The sequence below is a fragment of the Rattus norvegicus genome, chromosome 19 (assembly GCF_021556685.1).
Source record: "Rattus norvegicus strain SHRSP/BbbUtx chromosome 19, alternate assembly SHRSP_T2T, whole genome shotgun sequence".
In the NCBI taxonomy this organism is placed as follows: domain Eukaryota; kingdom Metazoa; phylum Chordata; class Mammalia; order Rodentia; family Muridae; genus Rattus; species Rattus norvegicus.
Window position 1 is genome coordinate 45,460,911 of NC_141552.1, and position 18,415 is coordinate 45,479,325.

Below are 18,415 nucleotides of genomic sequence, written 5' to 3' on the forward strand. Positions count from 1 at the left end.
TGACTCAAAGCTTCAAGGCCGTGAAGGGCTGCTCACTTCTGGGAAGATTAAAACACAGAGACAGTACGGGCAGTTGAGTCAGGCCATCAGCCACCCACTTCCTCCAGCTAGTCTCCTCCAGGTTCCAAACCTCCAAAAACATTGCCACCAGCCGGGAATCGAGTGTTCAGAAGTATGATCCTGGTCAAAAACCCTTTACACTTCAAACCACACATTCTGATCTGGTTTGGTTTGATCTGGACTGGTTTGATTGGGTTTTGGTGGTGGTGTTAGTTTCTCATGTATTCCAGGCTGGCCCCAGACTTGCTCAGTAGCCAAAGATAAATTTGAGTTGTGTGTGTGTGTGTGTGTGTGTGTGTGTGTGTGTGTGTGTGTGTGTGCGCGTGCGTGTGCGTGTGTATGTGTATGTGTGTTGTGTGTGTGTGTGCTGTGTGTGTGTGTGTGTTGAATATTGAATATTGGTTTGCTACATCAGCCTTTATTACTTTGAGACATAGTCTAGGGGTTGGGGATTTGGCTCAGCGGTAGAGCACTTGCCCTGGGTTCGGTCCTCAGCTCTGAAAAAAAGAAAAAAAAAGAAAAAAGAGACATAGTCTATCATTAATTTCCTTAGAAATGTTATCAGGAAGGGTCACACTGCATAGCTCTGACTGTCCTGGAACTCACTAAGTAGTGTTGGTACTGGGATTAAAGGTGTGCCCTACCATGCCCAAAGATACTGGACTTTTTCAAATGCTTTTCCTGAGTATTCTGAGATTGCCGTGTGGTTTCGGTCTAAGTTTTATTTGTCCTGTTCCGTTAACTGCTTTGCATATAGTGATCTACCCTTATATGCATGGGATGAAACCAACTTGGTCGTGATGTACGATCTTTTTAATGTGTTCTTGTTTTCAGTGCTGTATGGAAAATGTGTCTCTGTTCATGAGGAAAACTGGTTCATTTCCCTTATACTGAAGTTGTATAGCCAGTGTTTGTATTAGGGTAGTAAGGGCTTCATTAGAGGTTTGGTAGTGTCTTCCTTTTCTATTTTGTGGAACAGCTTGGGAAGCTCTGATGTCAGTTCTTCTCCTTGAAGCTGATCCTTTACTTTCCACCATGCTAGCCTGGCTACCAGGAGCTGCTTAGTCTGTACTTGTCTTGAAATGTTCATGCTTCTCCATTGACTCAAAGGTAACTTGGATGGGAATAGCAATGTTGGTTAGCAGTAACTTTCAGAGACTGAAATATATTCTTCCACATTTCCCTGGCTTTGAGAATGGTGATGAGAAACATGATGCTATTCTGTTGTGTCCACCTTTGTAGGCAAGTTGACATTTCCCACGACAGATAGCTGTTACTATTGAGTTTTTTGTTTTGCAGTTCTGACATCGTGGCTATGGTATGTCATGAATAGGTCATGTCTATTTGAGGTTCTAAGTTCCTCTTGTATTTGGATGTCCATTTCATTTCCTACATTTGAAACAATTTTTACTACAGTCCCATTGAATAAATTGTCTCTGCCTTGGCGGGGGGGGGGGGGGCTGGAGAGATGGCTCAGTGGTCAAGAACACCAGTTGCTCTTCCAGAGGACCCAGTTCAATTCCCAGCACCCACATGGCAGCTCACAACTCCCTGAAACTCCAGGAACTCCAGCACCCTCACACTGGCATAGTGCATATAAAACACCAATCAATCAATCAATAATGTTTTAGAAAAACTGCCTTTCCCTTTTTACCTCAACTCCTTCTATGCTGCAGCTTATGTTTTATGTCTTGAACGTATTCCACAGTTCTTAGAAATCTTGATTTTTTTTAATTTATTAATTTCTTCCTTTATGCATATCTAAATGTGTTATTGTCTCCACCTTCTCCTTAACTGCCTCTAAAAGTGGTTCTACTTAGCCCTGCCCATTGATTGATGATGCTTGATCCTTTGAGTGACTGGCCCTTTTGGTTTTGACACTTCTATTTGACTCTTTTCCAGACTTTCAATAACCTTCCTGGATTTTTCCACTGTGTTTTTAAATCTCTCCTCCAAATTACACTCATACATACATATATATACACACATAGGCACACACATGTGCTCATACACACACACATACACACAAACGCATGCAAACACAGAAATATTTTATAGGGTTATCTTACTGTTCCCCTTTGTTTTGTCTCTTTTCATTTAAGGAATGCAAACTATGCCCAAAAAAAAGGAAAGACTGATGTGACTCAGCTTGAGAGAAGAATTAAGCACTAACTACCCGTGCTGGTCAAGTTTGTAGCATAGCTTCCAGAATATTAGAGAATATTAGTAATCAGGCTTTGTGCACATGAGGGACAGCTAAGGAAATGGTGATCAGAGGGTTTGAGGAAGAGTCACAAACTAATCCTCTTAAAGAACTGGAGTGAGGGGCTGTTAAAGCTTGCAGAGAACTCTAAGGAGGCTAGGGATACAAGTTTCAAAGACAAGCTCAGGTTGCATTTTCTCTGTGTGATCTCTGCTCTGCAGCCAAGGACCCGGCTGGACAGAAAGGAGCTGCTTCTGCTCTTTGGTAATCAGCTGAGGAAGATAAGCCAGACACGATCTAAAACACAGGAACAAATAGAGACTCACTCACCATTCTAACCATGGTGACCTGAGAGTGACTGTCTTAGTCTCCCTCTGTCTTTATAAATTTCATTCTTACTATAACTCAGAGTCATGCATAGAACATAATTCACAGCCCAACCAAGCATCCAGAGCAGAGCGCAGTACACAGCTTAGAGGAAAGGAATCCCTTGTAAGCATCCTGGAGTTGTCGAAGAATTGAAAACAGGAAATGAAAACTCAAACACCATCCAGGTCTTGTGGGTGTCTCGTCCTCCCTGCTCTCTGCTCCCTTACTCATCTCCCTAGCAACCGACCTGTCCCCACTGCAGAGGACACTGCTGGCAACTCCCAGTCTCTACCTCAGTGGCTCCTTCAGCTACATTCATAGAGAGACTCCTAGCTCTGTTTCTTGGTGCCCAGAAATCCTGAGAAAAGGACTTGGTGAGCAGGTGTTGGGCTGCACAGGACCATGTTCGCCCCATTGTTCTATCTGGATGAGAAAGTGGGAAGCAGTTTCAGAAGAAAGTAGAGTGGTGAGCAGAGACCCCACTGTGTGAGGAAGATCACTGAGTTATCAGAACTTAGGATATAGCAACTATTCTAAGGTTGTCTCTGCAGGCTTATCTCGGCCTTTCAAGATTGCTTGCCTTATTTGTTCCCATTTTATAGAGAAGGAAACAGAGACTCAAAGCTATATTTTTCCTAAAGCCCTAGAGCTATCAGTTAGTAACCTGGGGTTTCCAGGGTTCCCTCCCAGTAGTTCTATTGGTTCTGTTTGCCAGTATGTAGTGAGCTTTCCAAGAACACCACATTCCATACCTTCAAAGACATTATAGGGGTGGCTGGGGAGATGGCTTAGTGGGTAAACTATGAGCTACTCAAACTGAAGACCTGAGTTTGAACCCCAGGAACCCAGACAGTAGTATGTACTTTTGATCTGAGTACTACACCAAGATTTGAGACAGAAGTGGGAGATGCCCCAGAAGGTCCCAGAGCAGCGAACCTGGTGCATGCATCATATAACAAGAGATCCAAACATGGTGGATAACATAGTTGAACAGATAACCATAGAGGAGTCCTTGGATCGAATCAGGCTGAGCTTGGATGAGAGAATTAACGTGAAGATGAGAAATGACCGAGAGCTTTGAGGCAGGCCACATGCCTATGATCACCATTTAAATATGATCATGGGAGATGTGGATGAAGCCGTGACAATGAAGAGACATATGAAGAGATAGATAAATCCACAAAACGGAGCTTCCCCATGCTCTTCAACAGGGGAGGCAGTGTTGGAGAGGGAGATGGCGTCACCCTTGAGAATCCTGTGGAGGAAAGGGGAGTCTCTGCCCTTTGAGGTGTGCGGGATACTCACAAAGAGAAGCTCACACGCACTCTGATCCCCCACCCAGTGCCTTACACTGTCTCCAGGTCATCTCACTCTTTGCAGGAGTTTTGCTCGCTGTTGCTGCAGTTACTTCCAGGTTGGAAAACAAGAGACTCTACCTCAAACAATGCGGAAGGCAGTGGTTGGCACCAGACGCTGTCCTCTGACCTCCACATGTGTGCAGTGATATGCGTGTACCTGACAGACAGAGGAGAGAAAGGGAAGGGTACACATGGAGGGACACAAAGAGGATTAAAAATAGTTTTGTTTTTAGGATTTAATTATCCACCAAGAATAACACATACTGAGCATGCTCGTATAAATCACCATGCCAAGCTAAGTGAATAGAATTGGGTTTGCCTGACACAGCCCCAGTCTATTAAAAGCTGATTCACTGAGTAGATTACAGATATAAGATATAAACAGCCATTATGCTAGCCTGTCCCAATCACTAATCACAACAGTGTCATGAAGGAGTCAGAAGTTAAGATGAGGATTTTATCTAATAATTATTCTTTAATCATTTATTCCCTTGATACTGAGAATCATGTTCAATGCTAGGAGAATAAAGGAGAGGTTTAAAGCCTGGGTAAAAGAGAGGGCCATTATCCTATGTGCATGTGCACACACACACACACACACACACACACACACACACACACACGCACACGCACACGCACATGCACACATGCACACACATGTACACACGCAACACACACAAGTACAAAACCATTAAGTTCCCCAACCTTAAAATAATCTGAATACAGGCTGGGGATATGGCTCAGTGTTAAGAGCACTGACTGCTTGCTCTCCCAAAGGTACTGAGTTCAAATCCCAGCAACCACATGGTGGCTCACAACCATCTGTAATAGATCTGATCCCCTCTTCTGGTGTGTCTGAGGATAGCTACAGTGTGCTTGTATATAATAAATAAATAAACCTTTTAAAAATAATAATCTGAATATGAAAATCACAATCTCTTCCTAAAGTTGAAATTCTCCAAATCCTAAATAAAGACAAAAATATAGATAAATAATGCGATATGTAATAACATAACAGCTCATTATTAGAAATATTAGAGATGAACTATTATTGGAAAGAAACTAAGCCACCAAACTTTTGTGGGTATTACATATTCTTGCACAGAAGTCTACTTATTATCAAGGTCAAAATTTGCTCTCGCTCTGCCTTGTTTCACCTCTTCTATAGAAATACATGAGGCACAGATGCGACCATGCCTTGTGGCCAGTGTGGTCGGCTCAGGGTCACTGTAAACTTCAGATCTATATATTGTCACTCATGTGCTCTTTCCAGAGGCACACAGCCCTGATTTCATGACATCTGTCATTCTGTATCACACTTTTTAAAAACACAGTGACGGTACAGCTGAAATTCAAATGCAATGAATTTGAATGGGTCAGCAGCTCCCTTCCAGTGACTTTTAACTGATTTTTGAGGCAGACATTTCTATGCGAGGTGACCAACTATGCAAAGCTGAGCCTATCAAGGGAAGGCTCAGTGTCAATGGCCATTCAGTTCAATGAAGCCGAGCTGAGGAGAACCAGTCATGGAGATGGCTGAAATAATTGTCGAGTCTGCACCAGGCACAAATGAGGCTCATTCAAACGTCGGAACAGATGGTATTCTCTCCGGGTAAGTTGGGAGTGGGGACTGAGGGGCCTCAACCAACCGCAGAAGACACTAGCAAGTAAAACACGAATCAATGTTTAAACGGGCGTACAATAAAAGTAAACAATATAGTGTATATGAGTGGGCAGAGGTCTGTCCCAAACGGAATAATGGAAGTTAGCCCGCAATGGAAGCACTAGGGAGTTGGAGGATTTGAGACTGAGGACTGTTCATAATACTCTTGGCTTTCCAACTGAGTTAGATTCCTTCTATTTAACAACCTCAGCCCAGCCTCCCCTACTCTGTCATGTTCAAGACCAGTGAGGCTCGCTTTGGTTTCTACTGAATTTCACCAGTAGAGGGCAATGCTTGGATACGAGGGGAAGACAAACTGTTTGCACTTCCCCTGGGGGCGTGTCCACGCATACCACCCAGCACCACTCTGTTCAGTCTAACACCATATCCTTGAGATGCATTGCAGATCTCTCCCAGATGGCTTCTGTGCTCCTTGCTAACACTCTTTGTAAACAGCCCTGGCATTAAACTCTCCTCTATTCATGTGATTTAATTTAGCGTGTATTTTTTGCTGGAATCCTGAATATATTAGTAAGAAATCATGTTTAGAATTGTGTGACAATTAGTGTTCATTCAAAAACAATTGTTTGAAGGTAACACAAAGTATGACTATTTCTCTTTACCTTGATAGTGTTTTCCTTTACAAGTCTGGGGTAATTGTACCTTTGATATTATTTCTCAAATCTCCTTTAAGGTTATATGACCTCACTGTTATTCAGATGACTCTTGGTTCATGTGCTCTCTTGAGGAGCAGAGAGCAAGCAAACAACTTTGCCACGTTGGCTCAAGTTGGTCCTCTATTCTCTGATTGTAGAGTGTGTGTGTGTGTGTGTGAGAGAGAGAGAGAGAGAGAGAGAGAGAGAGAGAGAGAGAGAGAGATTTCACTCTGGTTTTCAAGTTTAATATTTTAGCTCGCATATTACAAGGTTGATTGGATAGACCCCTAAATTTTAGGGCTTTGGGCATTGGTGTTAAGACAACCATGGTAGGATGCACAGGGCATAGAAAACGGTTGATCTCATGGCCAAGAAGCAAAAGATAGAGGAAAGGGACCATTTGAGAGCTTGCCCCCAGAGACCTAAGGACCTACCTCCACTTCCCATCATCATAGAGACCAAGCCTTTCAACACTCAAGTCTTTGGGTGACGTTCATCACTCAAACTATCCCGGCTTGCAAGTAGGGCCAAACCTCACAGCCTTCAATCCTCGGCTAAGTAATGGAGTCCTCTGCTTCCTTCCCATCCTGAAGTTGGCTCCTTTTGTGTCCGGTTACCTTTTCCATCTGTATCCACTGTCCCTCTGGATACTCTGGGCTGGGAAATGCTGCTACGATGGCAGGAAGTGGTCACAGTGGTACCAATGCTTTTCTCTGGCATCACTGGGGAAAAGTCTGTGTTTGTGCTCCTCCCTTCCAAGTCTCTAAAAGTCTTTCCTGTAGGGCTGAGGATATGGCAGATGAGCCTGGGTTTAGTTCCTGATAACCACACAGCAGCTCACAACCATTCATAACTCCAGTTCCGGGGGATTGATGGCCTCTTCTATCTTCCATGGGCAGCAGACACACACATGATACTTGTATATTCATGCAGACAACACACCCACACACAAGAAACAAAACAAATTCTTTCCTCCATGCTATGTGAAGGAAATGTCAGCTCTTGACCACTCTCAGTGCAGAGGCACTTGCTTTAGTGGGTATGGCTTGCCAGAGCGAGGGAAGAGGTGCTGGGAGGCTCTCTCAGCTATTTTTTTTACCCTGCTGTGACTGTGAAGCCTGACAGAACTCACTTCAGGGAAGAAAAATTTACTTTGGTTCACGATTTCTGAGGGTTTCCAACAATCAGGGCATAGAAGGCATGGAAGAACAGCTTACTCAGTTCATGGCATCAGAAATGTGTAATGGGGACACCAGAGGGCAGGGCAGGAACCAGCAGCAGGTATACCATTCAAAGGTCCTCCTCTATGACCTGCCTCTACCAGGGAGGCTCTGCAGGTCCCCAACAAATAGCACTACCAGCTAGGGGCAAACAAACAAACCTGAGAGTTCAGATTCAAACCGTAGCCTGAAAGTAACATGTGCCATTCACCTCAGATTCTGTGGTCTGAACCACACAGCACATTCTCTTCTGCAAAGGATGCCTCAAAGTGCAATCTCTTGAGGAAAGAACAGGATATTTGGGGACACAGCACCTGTGGTGGTTTGAATAAAAAATGGCCCCAAAGGCTCACAGGAATGGCACTACTGGGATGTGTGGTCTTTTGGAGGAGGTGTGTCACTCACTAGAGGTGGGCTTTGAGGTCTCAGAAACTCAAACTAGGTCTCCCCTGCTGCCTGCCATCCGGATATAGAATTCTCAGCCCCTTCTCCAATGCCATGCCTGTCTCCATGCCTCCTTGATGAGGGGCTAAGCCTCTGAAACTCTAAGCCAGCCCCAATTAAATGTTCTCTTTTATAAGAGGAAAGTGTGTGTCCACATTAGCACAAACCTTCCCGCTAATCCTCTGTGAGAGTCAAAGTTACGTTTTAAGTTTTAATTACTGGGCCTAAGAAATGCATAAACAAAAACCACCACTAACCTGTAAACCCCTTTAACAGGGACCGATACTTCCTGAACACTCGTGAAGGCTATTATTAGGCTTTTATGTTTGTTTGTTTGTTTGTTTGTTTCTACTGAGTCTCTGGGAGTTTCACATCATGCACCTTTACAATCCCTTCCTGATACTTTCATGTCCAGCTTCCCTCACCATGACCTCCCTCCCCCCAAAAAAAAAGTAAAAATGAAAATAAGGGAAACAAAAACCAAGTATACACACACACACACACACGCACGCACACACGCACGCACGCAGGCACGCGGTATGGGGGCTGTCATTTCCATTCCTTTAAGCCTGCATCTTGATATTCCAGAAGTGTCACTTAAGTTGATCTGAAAATAAAAACCAGTGCAAATAAACCGACTATATAGATAAACCAAGTGTTACCGATGTAGTCACTGGAGAGCACGGTCAAACTCTCAGTGGCCTGCCCCTTAAATAAAACCGAGCCCTTCCTCTCCCAAACATTTGCCAGAAGCCGTGAATCGAAAGCTGTTGTTTGTGAGAGATAACAAGTCACAGGGATGTCTCATCCTGCTGAGGAATCAGACAGGCTGGTCTAAAGGTAGTGCGTTATCTCAATGGATTGTTCACCGTTACAGATTGAAGTCCTGATCTATACTTTCCCCTTCTCACTACTGCACTTGACTAGAGATAAAGAAAGAGCCCACCTACCCTGGAACTCCCCTAATGTGCTTTCAATTGTGAACTCACATAGAGGTCTCTCTATCTTGGTAATGGGAGACGCCCCACCCCCAGCATGCTGGGCTTCTGCAGAATAAATCACTCTTTGTTTGTAAGGCTCGAGTTTTAAGTACTGGGAGACCCCCCAAGTGAGACACAAGAACAGAGTTAGATGCAAATGCAAGAGGTTTATTTTCCAGCGCGTCAGGGTCGACTTCAATTAGGCTCCTCGTGGGGCTGAGTGACTGGAAGGTGACCTCGAATGGCTATAACAAGCAGTTTTTATACTTTTTTAGGGGTACAGGTCAAGGTTACAGTTTAAACTTATTGGCTAAGCATATTGACCTTTGAATCTATTGGCTAGCAAGCATGACATGTAGGGCGCCCTCCTGTGGTGAACAATGGTACTGCGCATGCACGGGTTTTGCACCTGGAGTCAGTTGGCCGGGACGGTACCATTCTAGTGAGGTGATTCGTTCTCCGCCAATCCCTGGAGGACAAATAGCAGGGGTGATAGTGGGGTGATTCGTGCTCCGCCAATCCCTGAAGGACAATTAGCATAGCCACAGCCTGTTGTGTATATAAGGCGAGCGTTTTTGCCGCTCAAGGTCCCCATATCAGCAAAGAGGTGGTCCTGCAATAAAGGCTGTTGAGAAGAATCCGACTGTGTTGCGTCTTCCTTGCCGGCCGAGGTGGGCGTGACAATGACATGCATTCGAACTCTATCTGGGACCAGAGGGTCAGGTGACTATCAGTCAGTACATTCTGTGGATTTTCAAGAATGTCCTGTCCCTGCTTCTCCTGAGAACTGTGGGTAAAGAATGGAACTTGGCTTAGACCCAAGGCAGGCAGCTGGTACTTGGCCTGATCTTGACCTGAGGCAGTGGGTGTAAAACTGGCGAAAGTCCCCAGAGTCCCCATAACCTACCTACTTTCTAGCAGGCCAAGCCTCTTAATAGCTCTTACCCTTTAGTAAGAACTGGGGTCCTTCATGTTTACCTACTATTTGAATCTAGAGTATCAATCTTCAGTGAGTCGTGGACCCTTATACCCTAACAAGTTTGTTTGACTCAACTGTACCAATGTGCTTGATCACATATAGGCAGTAGGTGCATAAGCAGGAAGTATGTCAGGAAATATGCTTCCCTGAGATTGGACCTGACAGGGAAGTCTTCTGGGGATGCCTTTTTAAGCCTCTGTAAAATGTGATTTATTTTCTGGGAAACCAGGAATGTACCTGACCAGAGTCCATCTTCCTGTCCAGCATTTGATTAAAGTTTGCTTCAAGTTTGGCTCAAAATTTGAGGAAGGGATCTTATTTTGACCTGGTGGGATTAACATCTCCCCTTATACAGGTCTAAGATTTCTTTGTGGATCATCACAGTTTGTCATGCAATGCACACATAATGTTTCATTTTTATTTAAAACTGTAAAAATCCTTCAGTATTATTTTTTTATTTCTTACTATTTATAAAATATCCACAAAAATTTTCTCTCTTAACTTTTCTAGGTAATGAGAATGAGACCATATCTCAAGACACACACACACACACACACACACACACACACACACACACACACACGGGGGGTGGGGGGGACTGTCATTTCCATTCCTTTCAACCTGCACCTTGATACTTCAGAAGCATCACTTAAGTTGATCTGAAAACAAAACCAGTGGAAATAAAAATAAATAAATAAATAAATAAATAAATAAATAAATAATAAAAATGAAGTACCCAGTTGGCAGAGTAGTTGCTCAGAGTACATGAAGCACCAAGTTTAATCCCAGCCCTGCACAAGCTGTTTTTGGTACTTCAGGCCTATAATCCCACTACTCAGGAAACAGAAGGGTCAGAAGTTCAAAGTTGGGGCTGGGGATTTAGCTCAGTGGTAAAGCGCTTACCTAGGAAGCACAAGGCCCTGGGTTCGGTCCCCAGCTCCGAAAAAAAAGAACAAAAAAAAAAAGAAGTTCAAAGTCAACCTTAGTAAGTTTGAGATCAGCATGATATACAAGAAGTGGGGGAGGGAGGAGTTAAGGAGAAGAGAAAGGGAAGGGAGGGGAGAGGGCAAAGCAAAAGGAAGGGAAAGAAGAGAGCTTCCCTACCACGTGACTGGAAAGCTCATCTGAGGAGCGATGTTTTTTATGAGTTAATTTTTTACTGCATAGGTTGTTTACTCCTCCACAGCTAGTCGCCTTCGTTAGTGAAATCTCTTGGGTGGCAGAAGACACTTTATCACTTTTCTTGTGAGGAAACTAGAGAACATGATAGTCATGAATCCAGTAACTCTAGTAAAGTACCTTTGAGGGTAAGGGTAACAGCAACTTAAATATTTATCTCTGGTTTAAATGCAGAACTTCAAAACAAAACCCAGTACTTTTTCCCTCCTTCCCGCTGTCCTCCCCATACCTGATTCCTCCTGTTCCCATCCCTACCCCCACACATACCCCACCCCCACTTCCTCACCCTGTCCAGCTGTGATGTCTATTCTAATCCCCTTTTCAGTGAGATTCACATGTCCCCTGCTGGGCCCTCCTGTCACTTGGCCTCTTTGGGACTGTGGATTGTAGCATGGTTAACCTGTACTTTGTGACCAACGTCCACTGATAAGTGAGCACACACCATGTTTGTCTTTCTGCGTCTGGGTTACCTCCCTCAGGATCTTTTCTATTGCATATTGCAATATTTTCTTTATCCATTCTTCTGTTGTTTCCAGTTTCTAGCTATTACAAATAAAGCTGCTATGAACATGGTTGAGCAAATTTCCATGTGGTATCTGTGAAACAGAAAGGCAAGCAGAGGGGCAGCCTGCCTGTTACTGGCTGTCTCTCTGGACTTAGATTTTCCCTTAAGGAGTAACTCCCTTCAGTGTCAGCTTGGTGGCTCTGCCTCTCAAGAGACCCAGCTTCTGAAGGACACTAGGCTACCAGTAAGAACTAATAACAAAAGGATGGAGAGATGGTTAGACCTGGGTGCTAGGTGCCAAATAACAGACAAAAGAATTGTATGACTTGTCTGCTTTAGGGGGGAAGTTTCTTCCAGGCTGTCAGACATGCCTGGCAACCTTGAGCCAAGAGACCAGGAGAAAATAGCATCTGAGTATTGAAGGGGGGCTTGCCCAGGGGGCTGTGATCTGATTGAAGCCTCGTTATCAGACAGTAAGCTATAATTAGAGATAACTGGTTATAAGGACTCTTTCTGCCGCCATTCCTGAGGCAGGAGTCACAGCTAAGCGGGGCTTCCTGCCTCTTACATCCAATAAAGAGTTTGCTAACACTGGAGTACTGACCTTTAATAGAACTACAGCCTCCCAGGACTGCAGTAGCAGTCCTTCACCAAGCTGTCTCACTGGGTTAGAGGTCCATGGAAAAGAAAACATTGATCCTGACCTTGGTCACAGCCTCCAGTTGGAGTAAGCTGAAGAGCCAATGCCAAGACTTTCTCCTCTTATCATCCTGGAGTTCTGTCTGGCAAAACAAGTTCCTCACAGTCTGCTGCAGACTCTCTCTGAAACTACTTTAGGGGCTCCCCTGCTCCCCAACCTGGGGCATTTTGAACACAGGGGGCAGGAACTGACTACTGCGGGGATAGATTCAGAGGCACTCTCTAGGTCAATGATGAATAACAGGGAAGGTGACTTAATGCTGGAGACCGACTCCTCTCTCGGAATAGGGCCAGCAGATAAGACAGGCTCCCTTAAAGAACTTCTCTTAATGAACGCTCTCCTTTTGTGAGCAAGTGTTGAAGGTCTGGCCACTGAAGGCAGCAACTGGAATTTTTTTTTCAGGGCCAAAAGTCTCATAATAGTCTTTAAAACAACCACTAACTCTCCACTATCTTTTTGCTGTTAAAGCATCAGCCCCGGCCGGGCTCCTCACCTTGAAACTCCTCTTATGCCCCACGTTGGTGTCATTTGTCCAGGACGGGTGCTGAAGATACCTGGAAGAGAATGGGGGACAAGAGACATGAAAAAGGATGCCAAGACAAGAGTCTGATCAAGGTGACAATTTTATTTTTCCCAAGGCTGAATTTATACCATAACAGGGGTAATAGAGGGAGTGGAGAGGTAAGAAACGTTTACTTAACTAACCATAATAATAACATCAATAATGGAGGGCTTCAAGGGCATCGCTCCCAATGAGGTGCTTTTTCCAAGGCCTAAGATTTCCTGCCCCTGGCTTCCATTTGTTGGGAAACTCTCAGCCCCAGTGGCCCCTCTCCTTGCAATATGCACACTGGTCCTTTTCAAGGGATTTTCTGTCTCTCTTTGGTTAGAGTCTCTCTTCTCTGCTTTCCCCAAGTTTGGCTGTTTGGAGGTCTCCTGGAGGAGAATGTCGTCGTCCCCCGTGAATAGGCAGGCCTGTCTTCCCTGTTTGTCAGATCCTTTGCTCCCCCTTGGAGCCTTTGTTCCCCCACTTCTGGCAACCATGGACCGCCCGACCTTGGTTCAGAGGCTTGGTGTGTGTTTCTCCCCAGGTGACGCAGATCTCAGTGGTGAGTGATGGGACAAGCATTCTACAGTCACCTTTTGTGACAGGACTCAGGGAGTCACTCAGGATGTGAAGAATAGGGTTAAGAAACTACTGTAGCCAAGATTCTCTGTAAATTCCTTTTCTGTCACTTTTCTTTTTTCATCTTCTTTTCTCTTTCTCTGCTCCTTCTCTTGTCTCCTTGTTATGGTAGACTTTCTCAGCAACTTGCACTAAATCTCTCAATGACTTATCCTGTAGTCCCTCTAACCTCTGAAGTTTTTTTTCCTGATATCTCTATTAACCTGGTCTATAAAAGCCATAGTCACACTAGCTTTGTGCTCTTCACTGCTGGGGTCATAGGGTGTTTATTGGTGGAATGCCACCATGAGCCGCTCTAGAAAGGCTGAGGATGACACTTCTGGTCCCTGCTTAATCTCATGTACCTTGATCAAATTAGTGTGTCATCCTGCGACCCCCCTGAGACCTGCCAACAGAGTCTGGTGGTAGACCTTCATGTGCTCTTACCTCCTGCCATATTAAGTCCCAGTCAGGTCTAGTCAAATCTGCTGTCGATGATAGCCTGGTAATCAATGGTAACCCTGGGACTTTTTTTTCTGGCTTCCTGTACTATCCTCTCTCTCTCTTTGATCATGAAGAACACTCTCATGAGTTGTTGGATATCATCCCAGGTGGACTGATGAATAAATAAAACAGTCTGAGATTAATCAGCCCCTTGGTGTTATCTGAAAGGGGGGGGGGGGCTGTTGGGCCTTCCAGTTGTATAAGTTGTACAATTTGAAAAGAAAAGCCAGGGTTGGGGATTTGGCTCAGCAGTAGAGCGCTTGCCTAGCAAATGCAAGGCCCTGGGTTCGGTCCCCAGCTCCGGGAAAAAAAAAAAGAAAAAAAGAAAAGAAAAGAAAAGCCAATATTGCATGGCCTGATTGCCATCCTTATTTATGGGCCTGTAGGCTCAGAGGGAGAGGGCCACTGTTGTATCAGGTGAAGTGGTCCTTTTGCTCTGGGTTGCCATGGCCCATCCCGGTTCTGAGAGCCACCTTCCCCCCGCCTTGCTGGATCCAGGGGTGGGGTGTAACAGGATGCTTGATGAGGGCTCAAGGGAGATCCTTGAGGAGGGGACATGGGAACTTTGGCCATGGTAGGGAGGTAAGGTGGTAAAGGATCCACCAGTATCAGATCCACTGTGGAAGGGTCCTGGAGGAAGTTCTTTACAGACTCATTGGTCTCTACAGGGTTCTTCTCCTTCATGGTCAGGATGTGTAAGAGTCTTGGAGACAAAAAGTTTTTATCCTAGATGGGGTGGGAGGTAGGGGATGTCCTCCACTAGATCCTTCCATGTAACTGTATAGGGCACTTGATCTGGGTGCCCAAGGAATCCTGGTCTAAAGACTCTTTCCTTTACTACTTTGATCACCTGTAAACCAAGTGTCCCTACAGGTGGCCATCCTACTCCGAAGGTTGCCATTCGGAGGAGCAGAGAGTAACTAATCTGCCCTTCTTTACTTCTTTACTGCTACTGACAAATTTTCTCCTCTTTCCCCAACTTCCCTCCAGTGGTAAACTAGGATGTTTAACAAGGTAGATTCAGTCTGTCCCGTGTCCAAAAATAGCATCAGTTGAAGTCAAAGTCCAAGAACACAGAGAAAGACAATCAACACAGAGACAGCTTGCCCCTGCCACAGGTACATAAACCAGGTAATCAGGCAACTCAGTCAGCTTACAATGGTATCGAGTCTAGCAGGTTCCAAGAGGAGCAGAGTTCTCCCAACTCCCTCCAAGGGGTGGGGGATTGAAGCTCAATCCAGACTCCCCTCAGTCATGACCTTAAAGCATGTCTGCTAGCCGTAATTTTACCACACCAGACCAGAGGCTCTTACAGACAGAGCACCTTACAGATGCTTGAGAGCAAACCAAAAGCAAGACAGACAACATGGGTACAGATAACCGTGGTACCTGACATAAAGCTCCAGCTGTTCCTGTGACCACCGAACCTCATAGGAGGAATCTGGCTTTCCAGTCAATGCACCAAATGTAAGGCTTGAAGTGAGTCTTATCTACTGAGAGACAACCCCCCTACACCCACAGGGAGACATGAGAACGGAGTCCAATGCAAACACAAGAGGTTAATTTTTCCAGCACGTCAGGGTCTACCCTCAATCAACCTCTCATGGAAAGTGGTTTTCTAGGAAGACAACCCAAAATGGCTATAACAAGCAGTTTTTATACTTTTTAGGGGTACAGGTTATATCAGTAAGGTTACAGTTTAGACTTATTGGCTAAGCATATTGACCTTTGAATCTATTAGCTAGCAAGCATGTGACACGCACTTCAACTCTATCTGGGACCAGAGGGTCAGGTGACTACCAGTCAGTACATTCTGTGGTTTTTCTTTTTTTCTTTTTTTTTTTTCGGAGCTGGGGACCGAACCCAGGGCCTTCTGCTTGCTAGGCAAGCACTCTACCACTGAGCTAAATCCCCAACCCCAACTGTGGTTTTTCAAGAATGTTCCTGCTCCTCCTGAGAACTGGGTGGAGAAAGGAACTTGGTCTAACTTTGACTCAAGGCAAGGAACTGGTTCTTGGCCTAGTCTTGACCTGAGGTTGTGGGTATAAGGCTGGTGAAAGCCCCTAGGGTCCTTCAACTTCTTCCCAGGGGTGCAGGGATGGTTCAATATATAGAAATTCATCAACCTAATCCACTATATAAACAAACTCAAAGGAAAAAAAACCACACGATCATCTCATTAAATGCTGAGAAAGCATTTGACAAAATTCAACACCCTTTCATGGTTAAAGTCTTGCAAATATCAGAAATTCAAGGCCCCTTTCTTAAACATAGTAAAAGCAATATACAGCAAAACAGTAGCCAACATCAACTTAATGGGGAGAAACTCAAAGCAATCATAATAAAATCAGGAACTAGACAAGGGTGCCCACTCTCTCCCTACATATTCAATAGAGTAGTCGAAGTCCTAACCAGAGTAATCACACAACAAAAGGAGGTCAAAGGGATACAAATTGGAAAGGAAGAAGTCAAAATATCACTATTTGCAGATGATATGATAGTATACTTAAGTGACCGCAAAAATTCCACCAGAGAACTCCTAAACCTGATAAACAACTTTAGCAAAGTGTCTGGATATAAAATTAACTCAAACGAATTGGTAGCCTTCCTCTACTCAAAGGAAAAACATACTGGGAAAGTAATTAGGGAAATGACACCCTTCACAATAGTCCCAAATAATATAAAATACCTCAGTGTGACCCCATAGGAAGAACAACAGTATCAACCCACCAGACACCCCAGAGCTCCCAGGGACTAAATCACCAACCAGAGAGTACACATAGAGGGACCCATGGCTCCAGCCTATATTTAGCAGAGGATGGGCCTTGTTGGGCATCAATGGAAGGAGAGGGCCTTGGTCCTGTGAACACTGGATGCCCTAGTGTAGGGGAATTCCCCGGGTGGGGAAGTGGGAGTGGGTGAGTAGGAGGGAGTCAGTGAATTGGGGAGTACCCTCATGGAGGCAGGGGTCGGGGGATGGGATGGGGGTTCCAAAGAGGAAACCGGGAAAGGGGATAACATTTGAAATGTAAATAAAGAAAAAGAAAGAAAAAACTTTAAATGTGGACCAAACTAAAGTCCTATGGCCCCTTTAAGGAAAGTTGCAAATAGAGATCACAAAAAAAAAAAAAGAAAAAAAAAAAAAAAGACTACAGAAGTCAGACTCCAGGCTCTGGTAACTGAAGATTGTGTGATTTCATCAATATACATATGAGACTCTGGCCCACCGCATTTTGCCTACATGGGTAATAGGCAGAATTCCCCCTGGTTGGATGGCAAATATTTAAACATCAAGCAGAGTCCAAGGCCAGAGAAAACAGCTCTATTACTTTTTTTTTTTTTTTTTTTTTTTTTGGAGCTGGGGACCGAACCCAGGGCCTTGCGCTTGCTAGGCAAGCGCTCTGCCACTGAGCTAAATCCCCAACCCCAACAGCTCTATTACTTAATAGGACAATATTTGGACAGATTAATCACTTGAAACTTTTCTCATTCGTGAAACAGAAAACTGCCGGTCGCTACTCGCTACTTTTATGCAGATTAACTCATACAAACTGTGTTGAGTAGTGTTTCACTTCAGAAAATGACCATATAGGCAGTGTTAATGTGTCTAGTCGGGACTCAGATGCTTGACTTTTCCCTTGATTTAGAAAGACTAAGATCGGTGTTGGGGATTTAACTCAATGGTAGAGAGCTTGCCTAGCAAGCGCAAGGCCCTGGGTTCGGTCCCCAGCTCCGAAAAAAAGAAAAAAGAGAGAAAGACTAAGATCCCATTTGCCATTATTTGATCTCGACAGTTATACAGCTAAAAGATTTAGGTGTATAGATATTAGAATACCAACGTTTTGGATCTTAAATGAGTAAGACTTTTTTAAACACAAGTTCCAAAGTTGAACATTTCATATTGGCGGTTACTTCCAAATAAGCTTGTTTTTAGAATGGTTCTTCTGCTCAGTCTAGAAATTATGCAGAGAAATTCCTCCTTAGGACTCTAAACTCTAACAACTGACTGAAATCTAAACAAAGGTTTCCTATTCTGTCTTTTTCCAGCGGGCTTCCGACTTTACCCCTAAAGACAAATGGGAAGTCTTCTGAGGAAAAAAAGGCTGTTTCAAGTTCTGCTCCACAATGACTGCCCCTCACTATGAGTTTTCTTAAGATGGAGTAAAGTCTCAAGAACATAGCAGGTGTTTCTGAAACGTCCCCAGTTCCTACAACCTCTGGAAGCCTTTTAGGGAACCACTAGGACTAGATAAGTTAGCGATGCTACCTTCCTCTGTTGCGCTCCTCTGCTTCCCTCGCCACGCCCTCTCGGTAACCTAGGTTACGGCCACGCCCTCCTCCGTAGCTGACCAATCATAAAGCTTTGCGTTGCGGGACAAGGTTAGCCCAGCCCAGCTTGAAGCCACGCCAATCATTTTCAGTGGGCATGT

General features: G+C 44.5%; 2 protein-coding genes across 2 annotated transcripts in view; one reads left to right on the forward strand and one right to left on the reverse strand.

The window, feature by feature from the left end:
* Ednra (endothelin receptor type A) overlaps positions 1–14,125 on the forward strand; it is a 108,119-nt gene extending 93,994 nt beyond the window's left edge. Inside the window, exon 10 of the transcript XR_015643282.1 lies at positions 12,853–14,125. The gene's annotated coding sequence lies outside the window, so the exon portion shown is untranslated. The remainder of the gene's footprint in view (positions 1–12,852) is intronic.
* LOC147999425 (uncharacterized) lies at positions 9,101–18,413 on the reverse strand. Its single transcript, XM_087596695.1, has 6 exons — positions 18,394–18,413; positions 18,253–18,330; positions 12,810–12,870; positions 11,037–11,186; positions 10,836–10,869; positions 9,101–9,740 (listed from the first exon to the last, which is right to left on the reverse strand). Exons 1-6 carry the CDS (start codon positions 18,411–18,413, stop codon positions 9,688–9,690), a joined length of 396 nt encoding a protein of 131 aa, XP_087452821.1. The 3' UTR covers positions 9,101–9,687.
* Between the last annotated feature and the right edge of the window lie 2 nt (positions 18,414–18,415).

Bases quoted from the DNA above. Each gene is read 5' to 3' on its own strand.
- LOC147999425 (XM_087596695.1), bottom strand. From the start codon at position 18,413: ATGCCCACTGAAAATGATTG. The intron at 10,870-11,036 runs GTAGGGAAGCTC...TTTTTTTCGGAG, and splicing joins ATGAGCTTTCCAGTCACGTG to CTGGGGACCGAACCCAGGGC. The intron at 9,741-10,835 runs GTAAGCGCTTTA...CTTTACCCACAG, and splicing joins CAGGGCCTTGTGCTTCCTAG to TTCTCAGGAGAAGCAGGGAC.